The 26340-nt window shown below is 40.8% G+C and overlaps 1 protein-coding gene across 1 annotated transcript; it reads left to right on the forward strand.

Annotated features, from left to right (window-relative positions):
- The first annotated feature begins 5524 nt into the window (after nt 1-5524).
- Nucleotides 5525-21310, forward strand: akap1b (A kinase (PRKA) anchor protein 1b). The gene is made up of 11 exons (XM_053321336.1): nt 5525-5657; nt 11036-12660; nt 14562-14686; nt 15732-15858; nt 16202-16329; nt 16649-16826; nt 18443-18593; nt 19844-19911; nt 20009-20082; nt 20169-20234; nt 21157-21310. Exons 2-11 carry the CDS (start codon nt 11061-11063, stop codon nt 21217-21219), a joined length of 2580 nt encoding a protein of 859 aa, XP_053177311.1. The 5' UTR covers nt 5525-5657; nt 11036-11060; the 3' UTR covers nt 21220-21310.
- The last annotated feature ends 5030 nt before the right edge of the window (nt 21311-26340 follow it).

Below are 26340 nucleotides of genomic sequence, written 5' to 3' on the forward strand. Positions count from 1 at the left end.
CTTTTCAGTGGAAAGTGTTTTCGTTCACAGCAGGTGGCCTTCGTCGGCCTTTGGCTATTGTGCCACAAACCTGGAACCACAAACATGGAAATTAATTATTCTCATTAAAATGTGTTCTGATCTGTGAACTGGTTGTCCTGAGTGTTTTTTGCCTCACTACACCTCTTGCCTGACCTTATTTGCTATACTGTTGACCCATACGGTGGCGTGTTGACCAGATATGAAATAGAACGGATGGTTACAGAGGTAACCGTGGTTCTATGAATGAAGGTCAACACGCCAGCTTGCACTGTCATTCAGAAGGCTAGTTCGGCCTCAGTCGAGAAAAAGAGAGTGAGCAGGTGATCGCACAGCTGTATTAATAGGCTCTGATTGCGCCCGCTGGGCGGAGGTGTTAATTTGCTACATTGTCTCCTGAAACAGCTCACCCTCGGAGAGAGTGACCCATACGGTGGCGTGTTGACCTTCATTCATAAAACCACGGTTACCTCTGTAACCATCCGTTTCGGATTCAAGTTCCAGCGCCATCGTTGCTGCCACCGAAGCTGCACCTGCGTAATCGCGCAGCATTTGGAGTAGCCTACTCCATTCAGAGCTCACAGTTATGACATCTCTGTCATATAGCATTTATGTGAGCTGTATTTAATTTATTTATTGTATAAGAGAAAATGTGTAATCCCCCACCCCACCCCATTAGACATCCTACACTTTTTGTGTCTTGTTTTAGTTTCTTATATGCCTGTACAGCCATGCCGGAGACTAACATGCACGTTAGACAAGTCAAGCTGCTGTCCTGGAACTTTTTGTGCATCTACCTTGGGTCTTCTAGAATGTGTCTGTGGTTAAATTAGTGACTTTTTACATAATTCTGAGTAAAACTTCAAGATGGTGGACCAAGATGCAACCAGCAGCCCTCCAACCATGAGAGCGATCAGCAGTCCTCAAACCCAGGAAACAACCAGCAGCCTGACAACCCAGAAAACAATGTACAGGCCAACAGACCAGGATGCAATCAGTAGCCTGACACTATTGCTACATGTTTCAAACCTAAGTGCCAATCCATTATTCAGACTATGTTTATTTTAAGCATTGTTTAAATTAAAGTATTTATATCTCCCTTCCTGGATGACTGGTCCAGAGTGCTGGACAGGCTGGACAGCAACAACTCTTCTGGAATAGTTGACTGAGTGATCCTTAGTGCTCTGAAAATCCCAGGAAGATCTGCAATGATCCACTTCAGATCAAGGTCCAAACCACATCTGGGCACAGTGTTGGACATTGCTGGACCAGTCTTTTATATATTAAGTTATGATTTCATAGAACTTCTATAGAAAGTTTTGTCAATTTCAATTAGTCAAATTCTGTTTGCTAGCTACCATCTTCAGAACCACTTTAGAACTTATTGAATTGACTTCTTCTGATGTGTTATAAATGCAAGTATGACTTTTGAAAGTCCTAAAAACATAATTAACAAGATGATATTGCCGTCTTAATGGCATTATTTAATTGGATAATAAACATTTACATAAACATTTTATAGCCTGCATCTGGATTAACCTTTTCTTTCTTCTTATATGAATAAAGTTTCATTATAAATTGCATCATGTGTCTTTGCAATTTACAATCTCTGCCCTCAAATATAAGTTTTGAAGGTGGGGCAGGATATTGTATGCCGTTGTTAAATCGATGACAGAAAATGAGGGGGGGAGAGAGGTGAGGACTAACAAACAAGAAAAGTCTGTTGCCTGAATCCAACAGTAGATGTTGGACCATTTAAGAGTCAAAGATGTTATCTATATTTCCCAGGTAGTGCAGGTTACAACAGTGCCTCCTGAAAAAAAAATCAGACACATCCTGTCTCAAAATGACGCTGAAAAACTAGTCTACACTTTTGTTTCTTCTAGGCTGGATTATTGTAATTCATTATTATCAGGCTGTCCTAACAAGTCTCTAAAGACTCTCCAGCTGGACCAGAATGCAGCTAAATGCGTTCTGACAAAAACTAGAAAGAGAGATCATATTACTCCCATTTTAGCTTCACTGCATTGGCTTCCTGTAAAATCCAGAATAGAATTCAAAATCCTTCTCCTCACTTTCAAAGCTCTTAATGATCAGGCTCCATCATATCTTAAAGAGCTTATAGTACCTTATACCTACTAGAACACTGTGCTCCCAGCAAACAGGCTTACTTGTGGTTCCTAGTATTGTTTGGGATTGTAGATGTCTGGATGACAGATTCATGCCCCGGTCCGGACCTGCTATTCTCCCGTCTGGACATCAATGTTTTTTTTTCAATGTGCTTCTCTCTCTCCTATCCTTTCTCTCCCCCTCCTCTTGACCCCCCCACCCCCTCTCTATGTGTAAAGTGCCTTGAGATGATTAAAGTAGGGTCGAGGGTTTGGCGAATTGGTGCTATATAAATAATGATTGATTGATTGGTTGAATTCATAAAGAAAAAACTGTTTGAAAGCTGGACTAACCTGCTACAAGGCCCTGGGGTAAAAATGAATCACTGGGCTCCTACTAACACCCCTTTCATCTCCCTCTATGTGCACTGTGATGCTAACATGGCATCATGGATAAGAATCTTTAAGGAAGGCTTTCGATATCTTGTGGAATCCAAGCCATGAAGAACTGAAGGTGGTCCAACACAGTATTAGTGCGGTGTTCCTAATGGTCACCAACAATACTCAAGTGGGTTGCTATGTTCTGACTCTACCATCAGAATGTCACAGGAGAAATTGAGACTCATTGGATCAGGCAACATTTTTCCAATCTTCTCTGGTTCAATTTTAGTGAGCCTGTGTAAACTGCAGCCTCAGTTTCCTGTTCTTGGCTTACATGAGTAGCAATGGGTGGGGTCTTCTGCTGTTGTAGCCCAGCTTCAAGGTTCAATGTGTTATATATTCTGCATGCCTCTGTTGTAACAAGTGGTTATATGAGTTACTGTTGTCTTTCTATGAGCTCAGACTAGTCTGGCCATCCTCCTCTGACCCCCATCATCATTGAAGAATCCAGAGAACTGCCATTCACTGGATAGTTTCTCTCTTTCAGATCATTCTCTGTAAACCCTTGAGATGATTGTGTGCCCCAGGAGATCTGATACCAAATACTCAAACCAGCCTGTCTGGCACCAATAATCATGCCACAGTCAAAGTTACTGAGATCACATGTTTTACCATCAGTCTGGCAGATATGAACAGAGGCTCCTGACAGTCAGATGGTAAAAACAAGCTGACACATCCATGGAATATGCTGCTAATCCATTGCTCTTAGCCTAAGTTTCAGTGAAGTACTGAATTTGATGAAGACAATGGATCCACACAGTAGTTTAGACATCCCACTTGTAGTGTTCCTGCATGTTTACTAACCAGCAGCTATCAGGTCACTGGTGGATGCTCTGCAATAGAGTTTAGTCAAGGTCAAAATAATTCTAAATGGGACTCTGGTGCCTTCTACCAATTTTTGCCGCCATGATGCCAGGCATGGATGGATTAGCAACACACGTGAGGTGCTTGCTTGTGCAACTGCACTGACTGAACAGTGTTAGCTATCTGCTGGCGTAAAACTGGCACAGCTAAAAAACTGAATATCCACTCAAATACTTTCTTATGCATGAAATGACAAAGACAAAAACGGAAACATTCTCCCCATAATTGTAGTCGGTTTTAGGTTTTTTTGTAAACATAATTTCAGTTTTTTTGAAAAGTCTCATTTCTACTTTTATTTCAGTTAAAAATGTTTTTTCACACCCAGTTTTCATTATTTATAGTTTTTGTTAATGAAACGTTGGTATCTGCAGGATTATATGCACAACATGATTGGCTGATTGGATAATTGTATGAAGTGAAGCTGCTTGTAGCCTCTTTTACTGAGCAACCATAGAAAGCCTGCTAACTTACTGCATGACAGTGTAGTATGCAGGCTGCTCTACTGTGGATAAGAAAGAGAGTGGTGAAGACTGCAACATTGTCACAGCACTACCACAGCAGAGCCACCAACATCATCAAAGACCGCCCAGAACTGTTGCCCTCTGGCAGGCACTACAGGTTGGCAAGGACTCAGACCTCCAGATTCAGATTCAGAGACAATTTTTCCCCCAAGCAATTTGCACTTTAAATAAGATTAAAGATAAGATAAGAACACCCACACTTTACTTTATGATGTGCAATATCCATTATTCATTCTAATCTATGTTCTGTGTTTTATTTCATTTAATATTGTATGTTTTATTCATTTTTATGTTCGCACCACAGAGTAGCAATTTTTAATTATGTTGTATATATATACAATGACAGTAAAGACAATCTATCTATCTGAATAAGCGGATGCTCCTAATGTACAATCCACCAGCTATAGACAACAGGTTGGAACGTCATTAAGACATGCAATATATACCAATCACTATAATATAAACATATTTTATATTTTTATATTAGATAAAAACACTTTAGGCCCAAAACAAGAAGTAAGTTGTCAACAATAGCCAACTTGCACAGCCCAATATTTCTTATATGCCTATTTTTCACCAATAAAGAGTGGTTGTGCCATGCTAATGACCTTTCCATTTGATTACAGGTGACAAGCTTGTATGAAAAAGTGGGTTAATTTGTCTGTTTGAGGTGTTGTGTAAAGGGGTGTTTTTCGCCTCTCGCATGGACATCAATTCAGGAGTGATGCCAAAACAAAATGTAAAATTATTAATTAGACACCATTAGGATCTAAAATAAGTAGGTTACAAAAAATGCCATGCAGTTACTCTTTCTCCTGCCTGATTACATCTAACAACATTCAGATCAGATTAACAGGGCAAAACAACACATGACCTTGTGCAGGGGGAGCACACACTATACACCGGTTAGTGTGCTCTATGTGTGTGTATTTGTGCATGTCTATGTGTGTGTGATAGTTTGTGTGTGTGCATGTGTGTCTATCTTTAAGAGAACTAATTTTTGTTGAAAATCAGTGTTGTGAGGACATGTTTGTGTTTTGAGAGCATTTTGACAGGTTCTCACCACTTCACAGGGCCATTTAAAGGTTAAGGTTAGAATAGAGTTTAGGTTCAGTTTAGGGTAAGGGTTTGGTTTAGGCATTTAGTTGTGATGGTTATGGTTATGGTTAGGGGCTAGTAGTGTCCCACATATGTAGAAACGATGATAGATATAAAGACAGAAACCATGTGTGTGTTTATGGGGTTTTACCAAGAAAGATTAGAAGTTATGTACGTTTATTTGCTTTATCCAATTCTCCCATGTCCAAGTATTCATTTCTGTTGGAGTTACTGATGAATCAATTCATTAATGAGTAATCTTATTTAGTAAATATACATTTCATTGTTCTCAGTTACACAGTTAATCGATGCTATGTTACAGTTTCAACACATAATGTATATCGCCTCTATATGAAGCTAGAAGCTACAGTGCCTTTGCTGCACCCTCAGTTGACGCGAGGCTACAAACGGTTTGAATGATTTTAACGTATGAGTATCGCGAGATTTTACCAGCTGTTTAGTATGTGTTTTTTTTTAGACTGGTGCTAGTCGGTCAACACGTGGAGAGGAGAGACTGACTTTCCTCAGGACGCGTTTAAAAAACCAACACTCTGACATTATACTAGTGTTACTCTCATCGTGGCGGCGCCAAGGATCCTAAAATACCGTAAGTAAACTGATAATCTCTGGAGAGGACAAGGCTGCAATTAGCAGGCGGGTAGAAAGCAGGTTAGCCTGTAGCTATCTGCATGTTCACACAGCGTGACTTGGTCCAAATCCTCTCACAAGGCTGCAACACACGCACAGTGTTTAAAGACACATTCATTTCCATTTTCATGCATCTCTTCAACATGTCTACAGTTTATTGTGTCACTGACTGAATGTAGGAACCACATGTCATTGAACAACTAGCCTTCACATCTTTCTGCAACTTAATTGTCGGCACACTCCAGCTAGCTGCTGTCCCTGTTGTATAACTAGAATTACCTTAATTCCTTTCCTCCTGCTGTTTTTATCTACATTCTAACAGCCGGCTCATGTGTCATGAATAGTAATAAATGTGTACATGCTATCAACAGCAAGAAGGCATTTTGGTATCATTTCGCCAGGCGGGCCGGCTAGCAAGCTAACGTGAAGGTCTGAGGCCCATGCAGGACAGAAGCAGTCTTTGGCTTAAATGTCCTTTAACCCTGCGTCAGTCTACCACACTGCCTGCTGCATTTGCTCGCGTTTCAAGCTGTCCGATGCTCTGCCTTCATATTGTGGTGGATACATGAAACTCGTGTCCTGACACACGAGGCTGCAGTGATGTAAGCTACCCACGGTCATAGCGTCGTGGTCAGATATAATGCTGTGGTGAGACTGTGCGATTAGCTGCCATGACATTTAATTCGTGTGTATGTCCATAGACGTTTTAGCATGAAACCAAGGTGCTGGGCTAGCCTGCTAACTTTGTACTTTGTATGAAGCACTGCGGCCTCCTCAGCAGCCATGCTTTAACCCAGCAGTGTAAACGTTAGTGAGGTTACGACTACCTCTGAACGGATTCTATTCCACACAGCGTTACGCCAAACTGCCGTTATATAGGTGTCATTGAACTTTCCCCATGCTCCTGACAACGTGTGTGTTTTAGTAGCCGGCACAGGTTCGTCTTTGAATGTTTAGGGTTCTCCGATCAAATCGGCATTCAAACGAGGCACACATGAAGTTAGTTCTCTTTGCCTGCTGCCACACACCGGCTCTGGTTGTTCTTTCAAAGGTTGGTTGTACTGTGTTCGCTAAGGAGCAGTGTTGTAGTATGGACATGTTAAGTGAAAGAGCCTCAAGAGTCATGTGAATCAAGAGATGGAAGTGTCGAGTCTTATTGAGTGAATATTAACGTTACCCTCCCATACATATATCACCATACATACATCACCATACTAACTGGCTGAATGACAAGTGTTGCTTCCCGTAGTGGTCTTTGCTGCTAAATAATCCCATTGGCAGGTCTATGTTGTGATGGATCTATCATACACGACTGGCTTTTACTTGCTAACGTTAAACGCGGCACCAGCAACGGGATTATTTATTGTGAGCCATGCACACATACATTGTAGGTATTATTATTATCATTATATTATCATTAGCACGTAGCTAGCTGGCATTAGCTTAGTCGTTACTGAAAGTAGGAATTATGACCCTCATGTATTCTAGACAGCTCGGTAATACAAGGATTACTCTGTTTTAACTACCAGCAGATAACGTTAAATTTCAACTTGACTGTAGTCTCGGTGTGTTCCGTCATGTAAAAGTCCATGGTATAATCTGCACATGTAAGGCCAGAAAAGTGTTTCATGAACATGGACGAACAGTACCACTCTGCCATCCGACCTACATATAATGACCACGTTGGTGTTAATAGTAGTGAAATGTCACCGTTTTGAAGGAATTCCCGGTTATCCTCGCACGCCTTTGACGTTACTAAAGGACAGGGTCAACCATTTATAGAACAGTAGTCTCTAGAGACAGCCTGCTGGATTTCATATAGCGCTTTCAGCGGACCAGTGACTGATAAATCATAAGTCCTGTTGTAGATTAGGCACGCACGTCTGCCGATGAACAAAAGATTACGTTGCGAAATTTATAGTAAAGCGTTTAGATCGTCAAGCAGTTGTAGGAATTGATTAAGTGACAGCATGTCACCTTAGTAGAGACTAATAGTGTGTTGTTAATATGAAAGGTGTGTAAGCTGCTTAGGCTGCCTGTGCACAGCACTCTGTGTGGTTTGTAACATGCAAGTACAGCATGACCACTCCCCTGTCTGAACAGCCAAGGTCACACTCTGAGTATTGACTTTAAGGTCAGGAAAAGCTCCAATACAAGTCTGACCTGGAAGGAAGGCTTCACATTTGTCTGACTGCTTGAAAAGCAGCCAGTCTACTTGAGTTGTAACCTTGTCCAAGGTGAACATAGCGTGGGCCACCATTTCATAAGCACATGTATACAGTCTCATCTCTAACTTTCCTTTTCTGAGTCAGGTTCCACTGCCCAGACTGAAGCTTTTCATTTGTTGATCTGATGCTGCATTATATGGCAGACTGTGTAGTCATAGTAGGTGAATTGTAGTTGTCATTTTTAACATGCTCATAGAGAAACATCTGCTGAATGTTAAGTTAGAGGACCCCTTCACTCTAGGTCGAGACCCCACTGGTCTGTGTTGATTTGCAGACAGCCCTTTATGTGTACTCCATATATAGACTGATTTTCACAATTTCATAAAGCTTTAGTTTTGGTTGCCCATGTTCATGTCAAAGTTTGTCTCATGCAAGTATACAGCTGGTCTGAAAGCATAAAGCCACCTAAATGAAATGAGCAGTGTGTTTGGTCTGTGCAGGTGTTTTCTGCTAAATGTCAGCTCAGTTTGAATAAAGGTGGCTTGCACATGCTGTAATCAGCAATGGTCAGTGGCTGTGGTTGGTTTTTCATATGTAAAGAAAGGTGTGATTAAAGGTGTGGCCTACCCTGATGGTATGATGGAGGTTTTGAATTCAGCCAGTATTAGGAACCTGTTGCTGGCAGCTTTCATTTCACCAGTTCAGATTGAGTACAAATGTCTTTAACTAAAGCTTTCTTTAAGGAAAAGTACTTACATTTATACTGATTAATCAAATCAAATATGCATCTTTAGATGCAGCTGCTACACCATTGATATAATAAACTGCACAGCATGTCATTTTTACTAATGATATTTGAATAATATACACAACTGTCAGCCATTATATTTTCATTGTTAATGCTTTTCCTTTGAATCAACATGTGTGCCATGCAGTAACAGGTGATAAGTCCTCAAAACTCTCCCTGATGTTGTGTTCAGGGATGCTCTGACATCTGATGTTTGAGCCTCAGCTGCAGGACAACCTTTAACCTTACAACAAATGGCCAAAGCCAGTCTGTTCATGTCACTGCAATCATGCTTGTTTATAGTTTTCAGAGCTAGCAGACTTTTTGGCTTCATATTAACTATAATGGATTACCCATGTCAATCTGTGTGTTTTTATTAATATCCAATACTAGATTCCTGTGGTTGCTTCAGCCAGTAATGATATTTCATGTTATTGCATAATATTACTGCTGTGTCAAGTTTACATCAGTTGAATTGACCTGTTGGTGCAGATGCTACACAATCCAGTTTCTTAATACTTGAAGGAAGATTATCAGAGACTGCAGTTCCTTCAGTATAGAACATATGTTGTATACATTTTTACCCTTTTATTGCTTTTATCTTTACCCCTCTATAATGTGTAGGCTGTGACACTTTCACTTCTGGTAAAACATACTTTTTATAAATGTCAAAATGGGGAAATAAATATACAAGGCCTGGCATTTTTGGTGTAATATCTATATTAAACCCATGAAGCTGATTTGTTCTTTGAGTTTTAATTTGACTTTGCACAGGGAGATCTGTACCAGTGTCCTGTACAACATAAAGGCTGTCTGAGAGTGTCAGGGGGACTGGGAAAAATGACATCAATTTTAAATGTATTAATTTTGTTGTTCCTGAACTTCTCAATAGTAAAATAAAAGTGCTATCCAGTTATTTGCACTCTATAGTTTGACCAGACTTGTACAACCACCTCTAACATATTGTTGCAGTAAGTCAAATGATGTGCACAAATGACTAGTTCAAATGTACAAATGCCAGACATTGTAGGGTGAGGAGGACAGGGTCAGAGTTACAGGTTTTAACAGATCCATTTAAAAATATGAAGCAGTTGTTGAATGTGTGCATTTATAAATAACAAAGGAATCATCCATGTATCACCTTGATGTGTGGATGGTATAGTCTTTCCCACCTCTTTGGAAATGAGTCATCATGGCTATGCATTATTCAAGACAAAGGCCACAGCCTCAGTACATTCATGTGTCGGCACTGTCTTTCTTCCACATTCTTAAAGAAGACTGTGTTTACTGCTTGTTGAATGCTTGTAATACCTTTAGACATGTATTTCACACAGCTAAAGTGATAAAGTAGTAGAATACCAGGCAGTTTTCCAAACAGTATCATGTTACATGAATGTAGCACAGTGTCAGTTCCATCTTAAAAGCTCTCATGAACAGTTAGTTTTTGATCTGGACAGATTCCCATAAAGCAGCTTTAGCAGTTAGATCATGTTAAAATGTTCTGTCTGGACTGTGCTGCTAGCCTGTAGGTGGCCTGGTGTTGATTACGTAGAGCAGGTGGTAGTAGCAGAAGCCATAGAGGTCAAAAGTCCAGGTTCGCTGGTGCTTCCTCTCTCTCTGTCTCACACACACACACACACGTACACACGTATCTGAATGTAAGGGCAGCTGCCCATTAGAGCTGTGACTAGAAGCATGGCAGCATATGATTGAGTCACATTCATCCCATGTGATGCATTCCTCCTGGCGGAGGCAGGCCTGACCAGGTCCGTTAAGGAAAGGCATGTGTACATGGCCTTTTTTTAACATGGACAGGGAGTCACCTCCTGTTAGTCTGCGCACTAGGAGTCGAGTGTGCAGAAAGTTCAGAGGGCTGATCCACTGTCTCATATCCTCACTCTGTCACGTTAAGACCTTTAACCCACTCTGTGCTCTGTGCTGTCACTTTTCAGGGGACTGTGGTACTCTGGGATGAGCATTTTATAAAGAATATTTAGGCTAGTTACCAAAATTGAAAAAGCTTTTGAATAAAAAGAACCACTTTATTAGGGATGTCTCAAACATATGCAGGATCAGGATTGTGGCTCTGTTCCATAACTCCAGTTTGATGTTGCCACGTTGAATGTCAAATAGGTCAAAAGATCCCATTTGATGATATAGAAGTGAGTGTATACCAACTTTGTGTCTCTGAGGGTCTCATGGAAACTGGCGTGTGTCACAGTGTATGTTGGCTGAAAGGCTGAATGAAACAGTACAATGAAGCTTAAATCAACCTGCAGTCCATGACACATCTAGACCAGTGTTTCCTCATTTGCTGTAAATAGTTTTAGATGTGAAACCTCATTAAACTCACATGTACTTGTGTGTCTTTGTGATTTCCAGGTGTAGCTGCTAGTTTCCTGAGGAAATGCCACTGAGGTTTCGCTCTGTTGTGCCATACACACTACCTGGAGTCCTCGCGTTGATCGGCTGGTGGTGGTACATCTCACGGAAGAAAGAGCGGCTCATCAGCCATGACAGCACAGAGGGGGATCCAACCAACGTGGCCCTGAGATCTTCTCCATCAGAAGGCAGCAACGGTTTGGTTGAGAAAGGCACTGTATCTCCTACTGACACCCACAGACCTCCAACGGTCAATAACCAGAGAACAGAACAGGACAAATCTCAGATCCATGTCCAGGACACTGAAGCAGCACCGGCACTGGACCAAAGTTCTGAAGAAGCATCCCATCACCTCGGCAGAATAAGACAAGAAGAAGTTCATAAACCTGCAGTCTCAGCTGTACCACTACATCGTGAGGAAGGAGGCCTTCAGGTGTCCCTGAAAGACCATGAAGAACTGCAGAAGAGCCCAGCGTCTGTCTTGGCAACAGTGCCTGACAAACTTCTAACGAGAGACTCAAACTCTACTCCAAAAGCCACAGTGGAAGAGGTCATCTTGTCCTGTCAGTCTACCAAAGTCACCAGCTCCTCCCCCACGGACGCACACCGTTCTGATGCAGAGAGGCCTGAGCCAGAGGGGGAAGTTGCAAAGCACCACAGTTCTAATAGTGCACAGGATGAGATGGTGGTTTGTGCAGTCACCCCAGCCAAAGTGCAGAGAGTGATCTCATCAGAGACCGATTCTCTAGAAACACCCACTTCAGTGCAGGATTTCCACCAACACATTCTGACCAGCACACCTACCTCCCCGGCCCCTGCTCCGGCCCCGGCCCTGACCACAACCCAAGACTGCACCACCACATCAGTGACTCAAGAGGACATCCAGGTACACAGCAGCAGTGGAGAGGAGCAGGATCTGGAGCTTCTGGCAGCTGGGCTCATAACTGAGGTCATCTCGGCTGCCACCCAGGAAGTCCTCGGTGTCACCAGCTGCCAGGTCACAGACAAAAGCCACCCTGGCTGCAGCAGCAGTAGCAGCAGCACACCACTGACTAGCGACAGGCTCTGCTACCAACAGGAGCTAATTACAGCAACACAGCAGCACCACCACCTTCTGACAAGTGTGCCTCAGATAGGCCATGACTCTGCAGAGGCAACACAGAAGGAAGAGCAAGGGGTTCCTAATGGATGCACCTCGGCCTCAGTATGGGAGCCTGTTGAGGTCAGTCACAAGGTTCATCAGACAAATGATGTACAGAGAGGCCACTGGCCAACACCATCACACCAAGCAGCACAAAGTGCCCCTCTGCTAAACATGAAACTGAAAGGAGATGAAGCATCTACGCTAGCTGAGGACTCAGCCTGCAGCACTTGCCACTCTGAGGATGGCATCAGCAGCGAGGACCTCCAGAACAGCACGTTTGATAACCAGATGGATGTGATCCAGGTTACAGACTTGTCAGTAACAGAGGCAACACAGCCTCAGTCACTGGCTGAATCAGCCACAGAGGCAACAGTTTTGGCCTTAACTGAAGAAAGTGAAGTCGATGTAAAAAGGCTTGATGGGATGGTCCTGAGGAATGGAGCTCATGGCACATGTGAGGTGGAGACAGACCAGTCTGGAGGTGAGTCATGAAATCTGTTTAAAATGAGGATTGGTGTAAGCATTTTTTGACCATGATTCTATGGAGGACATGCCTATATACCCAACCTATATAGCTGTTGTTTCCTAATCCTAGTATATCCCTGGGAGGTTTCATGTGTACAACAAATGTCAGGTCATCCTCACCACTCTGCTACAGACTGTTTGTTTTTCATCAGCATTAGTGTCTTTAATTCATTAGTTTCACTAGTCTTCCAGGTAGAGATTCACAGCATGATTCTATGTCTAGGGTAGAAAAGTTCTTTTTATCTTCTGAAACATAATCACAGATGATCTTTATGGAGTCCATTTTTGAAATCTCTGTAATGCGGTCTGGATGGGAAAAACAGTGAAATTGCCTTTTCTTCACAACTCTGAAACTGTTTTAATCACTCTTGTAATCTAGTCCAGATTTCACAGTGTAAGTGTAATGGTCTTGATCTAGACCTGGTCTAATGTGGGCTGGATGCAGAAATGTCAGTGATATCGCTTTTTTTTTGGTCAGTATTCATGACTGAAATAAAGTTTTGCCAAATCTGAAAATGGGTTTAAACAACTTCTGCTACTATGTCTAACACTTTGTCATAAGTATTACAAATAGAGAATCAGCTGCTAAGCATCATTATTTATTTCCATTTGTTCTCTCTGGCAACTGCCTGTCCTTTTGATTGTATGTGATCAAACCAGACAGCCAATCAAAGGTCACCGTCAGTAATCAAGTGACCAATCAAAGGAGAGGGTGTGTGTGTGTGTGTGTGTGTGTGTGTGTGTGTGTGTGTGTGTGTGTGTGGCTGGTGCTTATGGGATGCAGAGAGGATGCTGTTCACTGCTCTGTGCTTGCACATGCGCACACCTGCTTTTTTTCATGCACTTTTTGAAACAAATGACATAGTGGACGTTGTCTTGTGATGTGTTTAGTTTCATTAACAGTAGCTTTACATTGAGCGGAGGGATGGCAAAGATTGGAATGAAGTGTAGAATAAGAGCAGTTTATTGTGAGTATGACCTGACTGCAGTCATGTAAATGGTCCTGAATCATTTCAACAGGTAATGGAGGAAGTATTGACTTTGTGTCTATAGTAAACTGCAGAGGCCTGCTATAAATCTGAAGCTGCTGTTCCTGTCTGTGTGTTTCTCACTGTTCTTTACATCAGCACTGAATTCAGTGAAGGACGGTCATACACTTTTTTTTTTCTTTTTTTTTTGGACCTTCCACATACATGTAATTTCAAATCACTTCTCAGAGAGTGAATGTTCATTCAGCTTCTTATGAGACGGCTTAAGACGATTAGTTAAATCCTTACTGACTCTTATCAACTTTGTTCTTAACTGTATGAGCAGCTGTAATGAGTGTCAAACAGGCACAGTGTAAAGAACATCTTCATCCAATCAGCTCACTGTGCCTTCAATATTCTCAGCCATAAAACTCAGAGAATGTATTTTTTATTTTTATGCACCAAAGAAGTGAGTTAATAAAATAATATGGACTCAGGACACAGGAAGCTGGAGTTTCTTCATAATAATGAGCTAGTGGAATGATCAGATTGTGAAACAGCAGCTGGGATTGTTTGTATTTTAAATCCAGAGCAGACAGGTTTAAATCAAGTTTAAACTAGTGTAAATAAATGTTGAATATGTGTTAAGGGACATGAGCGGGATCTTAAAATCCATATTAAATCCATACTGATGGGACTTCCTATAGTTTTTCTCCCAAATCTGACCTGATAACATACACCCTAAGGTTCTTTCTAGTAATCATTCAAATATCTCACAGGAAGTTGTAATCAGCCTGTGTTGAAACGATGCAGTAGACACCTTCTACTGTGTGCAGTAACAGCATCTTGTGTGAATATAGCGAGTTAATGTGTGTGTGTGTGTGTGTAGGTTCTGATGTGAACAGTATGGACTCGGTGGACAGCGGCTGCACTATGGGTGCAGGAGAAATCCAGAGTAACCACACTGCCTCCTCCAGTTCGGAGCTCATCATCTGGGAGATTGAGGTGCCAAAGGTGAGTCGGGCCATCTGACACAAGAAGTAGAATGTTATCTCGTTGCTGTGACATGATATCAGCCCTCTTTACACTAGAAACAACCTTAACTGATAAGTCCTTTCAGGGCTTAGTGGAACCCAGCAGCTTTTCTTTGAGTGTTTAATATGCCATGTTCAAGACTAAAAACATGCTCCTGTGTCATGTTTTAGTACTGCTCATATCTAATGAGACATTAGTATATCATTGTCCAAAAACTGTAATTGCACTTAATTCCAGAGTTGTAGGATTTAATAATTTTTTACAAGTGATAATATCAGAACAGACAATGGCAGACAATAATGCTTCCAGCTCACTGCTCAGGTCTCATAATCAGTTAATAATTCACTCAGTATAGAGGCCAAAGTCTGAGGGCAAAGATCAGCACCTTGACTCAATTAGGACTCCATTCTCTGAGCCTATTCAACTTCAAAGGGCTGATGCAGCAGGTGATTATAGTGTATCATTGCATTTCATTTAAAAAAAAAAGAGCCCTTATGTGTTTCAGATGGAAACACTGGAGAGTAAGTTAAATCTGAACATGAGTACTGTTAAAGATCACCTGGAATCTAAATGATCATCTCCACTAATGTGATGACATTTCTGCAACAGCTAGTCAGTTTTCAACATTTAAAGTAGAGACAGATGAAAATGGTGAGAAATGTGGCGTCTGTTTAGGCTGCTATGTTTGTCTCGAGCTTCATTCTGTTCTAACTGGCTTTCACTGTTGGCTGTCTTTCAAACAGATGAGAGGAGTTCATGAGATCTGTCAGCCAACACATTTGTTATCATTTAAATGCAGCATAGAGATATATGAAGTGTCCAATGATAGACTGGGCATTCACTATAATATAGTGTTCAAACAAAATAGATTCTAAACCTCTGAATCTTGAAAGTAATCACCTTCTAATGAGAATCTTTCCTCACACACAGTGTTTGTATGTGTGTGTGTTTGTTAAATGTCTGTATTAATATACTGTCCTTTTTTGACATGAACTCCTCTCTTCTGGTGGTCTTCATCTCCCAGCATCTTGTAGGGCGGTTAATCGGGAAGCAGGGGAGATACGTGAGTTTCCTGAAGCAGAACTCTGGTTCAAAGATCTACATCTCCACCCTGCCTTACACACAGGAGTTCCAGATCTGTCACATAGAGGGTGAGTCAGGACCACCCACAATGTCTGTTGGAGGGGTTTTGGGAAGGGTTAGAGCCATAGACTCCTGTTATAAAGGACTCTATGACTGCCCTTGGCTGGCTTCCTTAAGCTGGCCAAAAAGTCAGGAGCTAAAGCTGCCTGTTAGAGACAGAGGCTGAACTGTGAGGGCTGCAAAAAGAGACAGTATCAAATAAATCAAGTTTTTAAGATAGTTTTTTGAACTGTGAATCATACAAAGCTACTCTTAGTGGAGTCCCAGAAAAAAGCAGCCTGAGCTGTGAGTAATGTCTTCTTAAATCTTGCCTTGCAGTGAATAAATAACTGTTGTTTGATCTCTGTCCAGGTACGCAGCAGCAGGTTGACAAAGCCCTGTCACTGATCGGGAAGAAATTTAAAGATCTGGACTTGACCAACCTATATGCGCCTCCACCGCCCCCACTCACATTGCCATCACTTCCCATGACTTCCTGGGTAAGGGGTTTCTCTATGCTACTACTAGCTGTTGTGTTATTCTACCAGACTAACAAGACCAGCAAAAATACCTTTTTTTCATGCTTTCTAACATATGTCAGCCCAAAGGCAAACTTCCTGTAGGGCGAAAGGCTCAACCCCTCAGATGTGATTAGAAAGCACTGTTTGTCCTGCTTGTGAGGTAGTAACATAAGGATTTAGGAGCTGGAAGGCCTTATGTGTACTCAGCAGTTTTAGCTGTAGGGAGAACAGACTGGATCATTGAAGCCACACACTGGAGGAATAACTTTTTTCATTCACTGTCATTTTTTCTCCTCAGCTTCTTCTGCCCAGTGGTGTGACAGTTGAAGTGATTGTGGTGAACATCGTGTCAGCCGGTCACGTCTTTGTCCAGCAGCACACCCACCCCACCTACCACGCCCTACGAAGCCTGGACCAGCAGATGTTCCTGTGCTACTCCCAGCCGGGCACCCCTGCATTGCCCTCACCTGCTGAAGGTAACCTAGCTCACAATGGATGTGGATCATGTTTTAAACCTTTGGTGGACACTATGATTTGGAGGAGGAATTAAACAATGCATGAATGAGTTTACACCAGTGTTGTATTTAAAGATCTCCTCCAGACTTGTTTTAAAGCCGATAAATACTTTGCTTTGAATAATTTGTCTGACATTCACAAAAAGTCCAGTTCCCTTGTTAAAATTTTTAACCCCACATTTACTCCACCTGTTTGAAAAATCCAGAATTTGAAGATGAAAATATTTCTTGTTTCAAAAGTAAAACTACTTCACTGTGAGGTTCATTCAGTGTGTGTGTGCACTGGGGGCTTTATGTTTCCATGTTTAGTTGCATTCTGGACATGATTGGCTGCAAACTAGTGATGTCATAAATTCAGCTTGTTGGACCAGAGATTTAAGGAGAGCTCAGAGAGACTTTCCACTTTCAGCAGATGAATGTGAAAACAAACTGTGCACATAGATCACTGAGCACAGAGAACAACATCACAGTGAAGTGTCAGAACAGCACAATAAATCTTTGAGTGGAGGAGACTTAAAGGATGATCCCAATGTTGGAGACCATTTCACTATTTCACAGTGAGGAAACAAACATGAACCCCTCCTGGTTTCCTTTCACAAATAAAAGTGTGAAGTTTTATCCATTTTTCTTTTTTAAACATGTTTTCCTTTATTTACAATCACATGTCAACAACATTACACAGTCATCTTAATTATCTAATTACTTAATTTTTAGTGATCCATTTCATTTTTTTTTTTACAATGCATTTATACAATGACACATGTAGAGCAAGTAGAATATGAAGATAGGCTGTTTTCCATTGTAATAAAAGAAAAAACCTTCATATGAAAATAAATGGGTGAAGAAAGGGTGTTTCAGGGAGCAGCTACACTCAGTATTCCAAGTAAACGTTTTGTTTTAACACTTACAGTTGTTGAGTGTACAAGCCCAAAAAGGAGTCTGTCCCAGTTAAATGTAACGTCTGTCCCAAATATAGTCACTAAAGAATAAATCTTACACCACAAAGTATTAACTTTTGGAAAGGCCCAAAACAAGAGAAGGACCCTGGAAGCCACACATCCTCCAGCAGCTTGAAGAGCAGCTTGATGAGCCTGAATGAAGTTAAAAGCAGTTTCATGCCCACTACGGTAGGCAAGCAAGAAGTATTAGGAAGGATGAAAATAAAGCCAGTCTTCCAGGCCTGGTAGAGATTCCAGAGATGTAGTTTTTAGTTTAGCTGGAGGTAACATCTGCACAAATCCTCAGTAGAACTCTTATATTGTTTAGAGAGAGCCAAGTACACACACACACACACACACACACACACACACACACACACACACACTCACACTCTCAGGCTCTCAGTAGCAGTGCTGTCTGTCTTTACATGATGTTTCTGTCATTTCGTTTCTCCAACACTGACTCGAAGTACAAGTGATTGCAGAGTGTGTGGGGTGTTTTTATCTTTTCTTGTCCTACACCCTCAAGGCATTTCAGTGTCATTAGCTAAAGGAGATGATGCAGACTAAGCTTGGTGCTTACTGTATTTAGTAGTCTTTATGAGTATTTCTATCGTCCTCTGTCTCATTGTCATCCAGTTGGTGTAATCTGTGCGGCTCCAGCGGTGGAAGGAGCGTGGTGGAGAGCTCAGGTCATCACCTTCTATAAAGAAACAAATGAAGCAGAGATTAGATATGTTGACTATGGCGGCTATGACAGAGTCAAGATCGACTCACTACGGCAAATAAGGTGAGTGTGGAATGTTTCACTGTATCCAAACTGTTCTTCCTCACTGTTTCTTTTCAAAATAATGTGATTTTTGTAGCTGTTGGCATGTTTAAAAAGAAAAAAAGCCTAACGCTACCATCTAGAGGTGGTTTATTGAACAGGAGGTCAGACTCGCATACATATAGGTTCCACATCCAGGCTGTGGGATGAGTCTCAGCAGCTATAATGGGTTGGACTTCTGGCTGCTCTCCACTGTACAGAAAACCACACGTTGTGCTGTATTAGAATGTTCAAAATAAATAATGCGTGAGTAGTTGTTAAATGTTAATATTTACAGTTTTGAGTGACAAGTAGCTTCCATTTATTATTTAATATTCTGGACCTGGATATAGCCACATGCACACACACAGGAGCCAACCAGTGTCAAAGCACCTGATGATAAACTGTGACTGTAGACTGAAGGCATTGAGCTAAATGTATACTGTTCATGTGTCTCATACACAGACACATGATATACTGGTATCATTCAGAGTGGTGACGGGCCCAGAACAGTATACCTGCTGTGTGTATGTATCTGTGAATTCAGTCCCAGTCCACCTGACTGGCTTCATGGATAAAATCACAGTCATGCAATTTTATATTTAATAAATAACCTTTTTTCTTTGTTGTAAATGTAATAATTGTATTGTAAATCTTCTAACTTGATTCCTCGTACACATTGAGGATTTAAGGATTTCTTAGCACACTCACAGACTAGGTTACAAATGTGACTTATAAATGAGAGTCTTGTGTCCGACCTGTGATGGCCTCTCTGCTGGAGGTCTCCAGAGACTCACTGCTACACTCATTAAAAAGTCAAAGACTCTCTTTTACTCTGACCTTCATTCTCTCAAAATATATATCTGCAGTGAGTCAGTGTGATGTGTCCTCTCCCTCACTCACACTGTCCTGCTTCCTGCTCCTCACTCTGCTCTCTACATCACTCTATCATAAGTTCATAAAGTGTGACATACTTTGATACTGAAATGTGTCTAAATTGAAATGTATGGATCATTTAGGAATTTAAGAGGTTAATACAATACATGCTTATGAACAAATATACCATAATAATACCCAATACTTCCATGAAAGCTATGTGTGATTATCACAGCATTAAAACACACTATAGTTTGCAAGTTTCTCTGAGATAAACTTTATTTCAGTAGTCTTTAACACTGATACCTTTCTATATATTTGCATTGTTTAACAGATCATTTCTTTTTGTTGTTCAGGTCTGATTTTGTAACGTTACCGTTTCAAGGGGCTGAAGTATTACTAGACAACATCGCCCCTCTTCCAGGTAAACCATTGTCTGCATGACTCCTCATTTTAATACTTACAGCTGACTGTTGTTTGAGCTATTGGTCATTGTCTGTTGTATAAATGTCTTTCATTAGGGGAGGATCGTTTTTCACCAGAGGCCACATCAGCGATGGAGGAGATGACCAGAGGAGTGGCTCTGCTTGCACAGGTAATCAACCTTCATCAGTCAACTCCTCCACACTGTTTAAGTCTCTTGTAACTCACTGGCCATTTCCCCCCCTCTGTCTTTTAAAGGTCTCAAATTATGACAACAACACAGGCCTGCCATTGGTCCACCTGTGGAACATGGTGGGAGAAGAGGTAAGACGCTCAGATACAGCCGGTCATTAGTTTGATAATCCAATACTTCATACCGACTGTACTATCAGCAGGTAGAAAGTTAGAGCACTATTGAATGTTGAATAGCATAGTTGTAGCTATAGTTTTTGGATTGAAAATGTCAGTCATGTGGAATTTGAAATGGTTAGTCTTACAAATGTCTACTTTCATGTAACTATATATATATGTAACTATATATATATATATATATATATATATATATATATATATATATATATATATATATATATATATATATATATATATATATATATATATATATATATATATATATATATATACACACCATTGACATAGCAACGGGAGCAATCAGTAAGTATCTTGCCCATCAAGTATACATCAACATGCAGACTGGAGGAGCTGGGAATCGAACCGCCAATCTTCCTATTGGTGGACGACTGCTCTACCACCTGAACCACAGCCACCCCAAACAGAGTTGCCAAAAAGCTGAAATCAGTGCATACATAACATTAAAACCTCCAATGAATGGCCTCTTCTTACACTATCTGCATATTTATAAGGAGAGTTGAATATTAAGTAAACTGAAAATCCACAAACTGTAACTTACCATGTTTTTTTTTTAATTCTAATGAATTTGACTAGCCGTTCTTGTCATTTGGAGTCAATGTCCTGTCACAAACTCAACAGTGATGTTTTACAGGAGAAGGAAATCTCTCTGTCCTTACGGGCTTTTAATGTGAAACATGTGCAGGAAGTTTAAAATTTCATTCACAGTAACTTTTAAAAATGATCAAAAGAACAGTAGAGTAGAAGCCAGTGTAATGAATGAGTAGAGAAAGTGAATATTAGGAATCATGTTTATTTGTCTGTTTTTCATTGTTGCAGCAATCATGAGAATAAAGTGACTGTTTCTCTTCTTCAGGTGGTTTCAGTGAACCGCTCGCTAGCAGAGAGGGGCCTTGCTGTTTGGGTGGATGGATTCTGAACTCCTAACATGCTTTGACATCCACCCCCCCACCCCCACCCTGTTCTCCTGTGTTCAGCAGTCTCGGACCCAGGAGACCCCAAAATTCCCAGCCACACCACTGAATCTAAGAAGATTGTTTTTTCTTTCTTTTCTTTTTGTTTTTTCTTGCCCCACCCCCCCCCCCCCCCCCCCCGCCCCGCCCCGCCCCGATCCCCCATTACTTAAAAAAAGGAAATTAAAAATTGTTTGCAGGCATAATCTACGAGAACACAGCACTGCTTCAAAATAAGACAAGCTTCCCTCTTGTTTTGGTTCACAAAAACAACTTAAAGAAAGGAAGGAAGAGGTACTTGTAAATTTAAAAAAAAAATCTATATTGTAACAAAATAAAGGTTCAACCAATATTTTTTTTCCTCCCCCATCCTAACTTTGTTTTTGCTCTGGGCCTTTGCACACTGACTGGATCATCATGCTGTGTGGAAGGACAAACTTCAGACTATGTAGACACTTGTAAACAGTTTCATCGACACCTCGGCTATACTCTGCTATACTCACGTCTGTAGGTCGGCACATTTCAAAGTAGATTTTTTTTTTTTTTTTTTTTTTGGCTTCTTATCTGGATAGAATGTGCGAGGCAGAAAGGCTGTAGAGACTGGCAGGTGACAGTGCAGCAAAATCCTTGGTGGAGCACCAAGCAGCCAAGAAGGAGCAAAACACCCACAGAGATAAGGACTTCTATGAGTTCTCCATCCTCTGCTGCTGCACCTCCATCTAGGAAAGAGAAGTGAGCAACTGGCCCTTCCCTGACTTTCCTCCACCAACTTGTAGTGCATTACAGAGGAGCCAGACGTGTTCACCCACCACAAAACATGCAGTTGAACAGTTCTGCAAATTCGAGCTCTAAGTTGGAAACTCGGGCAAAATTGAGTACGGTTTATTTTTCTGACAAAGTCTGCAAGGCAGCATGCAACTGTTGATGATACGGATCATAACTTTGGAAATGTGTAATCTTCAAATGATACATGCTCTGTTTTTAAGGACTGACATTAATGTAAAGACCACGTCTTGATTCTGTTATAGTGCATAGGAAATACCACCTCTAAGAAATTCTTCCAGCTCATCTGTTGATGTTGAAATTCAACAGTTTTACATTAGGAGGCGGTATAACAGAGTCAGAGTGCATTTAACTCACTGTCAAAACACTCAGTAACAAATGGTTTAACCTGAAGGGAAACCATGCTAGAGGTATGTACTGACTAGTCTTCACTGAGGTAATATTAGTTGTAACAATATTTCATGTCGGTCAAATTACTGTATGTGTCATGTGTATTCTCTGGCTTTTTATCCCAAAGAAATCAGGATTTTTCTGAACTGGGATGCAGCATCAACACACTACTTCTGATTGATTTAGTCAGAGTGTTTCAGTATGATGGCAGAGTGCTGCTCTTATCCTGAAGCTCTGGAACCACTCAAAACTGACAGGAAAGAAACACTACACAAGATTTAGTGTGCAGTGCTGCTCCTCAGTGTAGACCTGATATGAACTGTTGATGTGAATCCACTGTGTGTCCTCAGTGTGGACAGTGAAGCAGCCCAGCAGCACCTCTGTCCTGTGATCTTCACTGTTCACTTAAATCAATCTGTCACCTGTTGACGAATAGTGTGATGCAGTACAAAGCAAGGCCCTGTTCTTCTTGTGTAATGATTAAGATTTATGTAAAGCTGTTGTCATAGCAACAAATCCTCAAACCCAAAACCTGAGAAATGTTAGTGTACAATTCTGATTTCAGATGAGAACATTATTATGATTCATCAAGATATGTAATTATCAATGTATGCTTGCCTTTTCAAAATAAGAGCACTGTGTTGCACAAAATAAGTAATTTGTGTGGGTTAGCTAAATGAGTATGAACAGGATCATGTTTATCCTCAGGAGTGTTTCATTAGGAGAGCACAGAAGAGCTTGGTTCACTGTTCAAACCAGGCTTCTGATAAATTTAAGATCAACTCAAAGCTTATACGGTTAGATAAATTAAACATGGTTCAAAATCTCAGAACATGAAAAGAGAAAATGATTATACAGGGAGGCTAGATTTCCATGATAACTGCTTTACTGAAGTAAACCTGGTTTACCTGGTGATCCTGGTCTCTGAAAGACTCCTCTGGACTTTTTGAAGAACAGGGCCTTGATGAGCTGGGAGAACATACCATGCTGTTGGAGGTGTCTCCAAACGTCCTCTGTTTGCACTAGATTGAGCCTGAAGGTGCTCCATGCATCCTGTAAGGTGGCCATTTCTAAGATGACTAATTCTGAATGACATGAACTTCTCCCATTAATTGTTTTTATTGAGTCTCTCTTCAATGGAAATGAAAAACACTGTTACTCTAGCAATAAGGCAGCTTTATTTTGACAAGATGAAGGATAGAATGGGGGGGATTAAGGAGGCTATAAATGTTAGATTTGACAACTAAGAACTAGGAAAGGTAACTACATAACTGTTCTCAACATTAACAGGTAAACAGCACTATACAAACTCCTTAATAATGCATAACTTTAATAACATATCTCAGGAATGGTTCATTAGGTGGTCGACTGGTGAATCAATGTGCCTGAGGGCAGCTGATGGAGGAAAAGGGGGATGATTGTGCTTGAAAACATAATTCAGATGCAAAGGAAAAGAGGCATTGCATAGAAGAAATATGAGATGTAGAAGAAAGCGTCCACATGTTGGTGCTGGAATCGGAGCAGTAGCCATATTGATTGATTGTTGGCTTGTGTGCATTCTTCCTCTCTGTTTCACATGAACTGTTTGCTCCTGTCTTTACTTGTTTTTGTTTTTTTCCCCCTCCAAAAACCAGATTAAAAATGCCATACTGGTAAAGTTGCTTCCTCCCTTCCAAGACAACTACCCCTGCTGCCCAGAACCCCCTCACCACACCTAAAAGAAATCTGTTTGATTAAATTAGAGTTTTGTTCATTTCACTGTAAATAAGATATTTGACTGTACTTTTCTATAACACTGGAGAGAAAGATGGAATCTAAAGGGAACATAATTGTTTTTCTTCTGTTTGGTTTGTTTTGGTTCATCCTGCCCCACGCCCCCCCCCCCCCCCCCCCTTTTTTTTCACTCACTCATGTTCATGTTTTCAAGCTGAGGGACTGATTTTTAAGTGTTTGCATAGCTAGACAAGTCATCATTTGATTATTTAAATGCGTGTTAAGCTATTGTGCCCGAAAGCATTTAACATGTACAGATCAGTTTTTGCTAGGCTCATCTTAAGTTTGATTTCTTGATTGTACAGATCTATTAGGGGAAAAAAATAAAAGTTATTGAAAGTGTTTATGCTGATGTTTTCCTGCGTCTTCATTGGGGAAAGAAGGGATTCATGAAGCCTGTCACTTCTTGGCTCTTGTTACTTTGGTGTTAGATCTTTTTCACAGCAGTCACTTTGGTAAGTCAAAGCAGGACTGATTCTAATGGCTACATTTAGTTTTGTATTATTGTTCACCAGTATGCTTCTTTTGAATGGAACCTGGCCTTTGTAAATGGTATAAGTTCCACCTGTGCTTTTCCTGCAACAAGTCAAACTGTCTACTGTGAGAAAGAGTTCAAATGCACATGAACCTGAAGACATCATGGTCTGAAAATTAGCATAAACCTGCTCCTGCTGCTGTAGAGGTAGAAATACATTCAGCACACTACTACTACTCTTTGCTGCTACTACAGTCTACAGTTAGCCACCGAGCTAGCTACCGAGTTAGCAGCAGAAAGCTCTCAGACGTAGAGTCCATGTTTCTGGTAGAGGTGGTGACTTTGATTGACAGGTGACACTTAGTAGGGGGTGGGGTTTCAGTGAACTCCGGCTACTCCCACAGCGCTTGGGAGCAGAGACAAAGGCTGATTTTTACACAACTTTGAAGCCAAATTTCATATATTTGGTGATTTTTTTAATCATCTGGTCTAATGAGTCTTCAGTTTTCCAAAGAGTATACGTTTTCATACAAGTCTTGCCTTACTAGCTATTATTTTGGTGGCAATATTTGTGTGCCACATAGACAAACGGTGTAGAATATTATGAGGCTTGAAATAAAATCTTGAAACCTTAAACTTTGGTGCCCCTAGTCGTAGTTTTAAAAAAGACACTGGCATGTTGTAGTTGTTGTTGTAGCTGAGTGGAGCCGCTGTCCTTTTTCTTCCTCTTCTTTCTTCTAATGAAACAGCTTAGAAAACATGTTGAAGTCATTCATTTACACTGAAATGGGTTGACTGATAATCCCTCTTTACCTTCTCCACACAGATATAAATAAGCTGAAAGCACCATACACACTACACACACACACTGGCTGTTATATTGACTCATATTAGTGATGAGTATTCACCTTCAGGTTGATCTCAGATAATGTTCATAAACTAAATGCTTTCCTTTCATGGTTTAGTGGCAACAAATAAAATACTTTTGTAGTGAGTCATTACCCCTCAACACTCATTAAAATGTCTCTGGAGGGCCTTTGGCATAATGGGAGTCGTATATTTGTTTTTATTCAACCTCGAAAATCATTGAGGGCGAAGCATTCATTCACAATGACATTGATATAGAAAGTAGGGAATCAATTAAACAAACTTATAAATACAATGAATAAATGAAGTAACAACAAAATCAATTATAATAAACTTTATTGCAGACTCAGGTCCATATAACACAACATACCCGTACAAACAGAAGTTAAAAGGTTTGAGATTGTCATTTTTTAAGTGCTTTATAGTGTGGATGGTGCCAAGAAGCCAAAAGCAGTTCTTTCAAGCTCTGTATGAACATGAGGGACAAGAAGTAGCTCCTCCATAAGGGTCTTGTAAATAAACATATACATATGCAGATCACAGATCTCAGAGAGAGAGAGGACCACCCAGCCTTTTTGTACAGGATACAGTGATGAATGTTATAAACATCACCAGTAATGAACCTGAGTGCAGAAAGATGAACAGCTTTAAAGTCACACCTGAAACATGCCTGTACAAGATGCCACATAGTCTAATACTGATTTAAAAAAAGATGCATCAACAAAGGAACAGGAAGCAGGATTTATTCCTAAAGAAAAAGCTAACTGGCTTCCTTCTTCAGACACAGTCTCGTCATTAA

The sequence above is a fragment of the Scomber japonicus genome, chromosome 6 (assembly GCF_027409825.1).
Source record: "Scomber japonicus isolate fScoJap1 chromosome 6, fScoJap1.pri, whole genome shotgun sequence".
Lineage (NCBI taxonomy): Eukaryota > Metazoa > Chordata > Actinopteri > Scombriformes > Scombridae > Scomber > Scomber japonicus.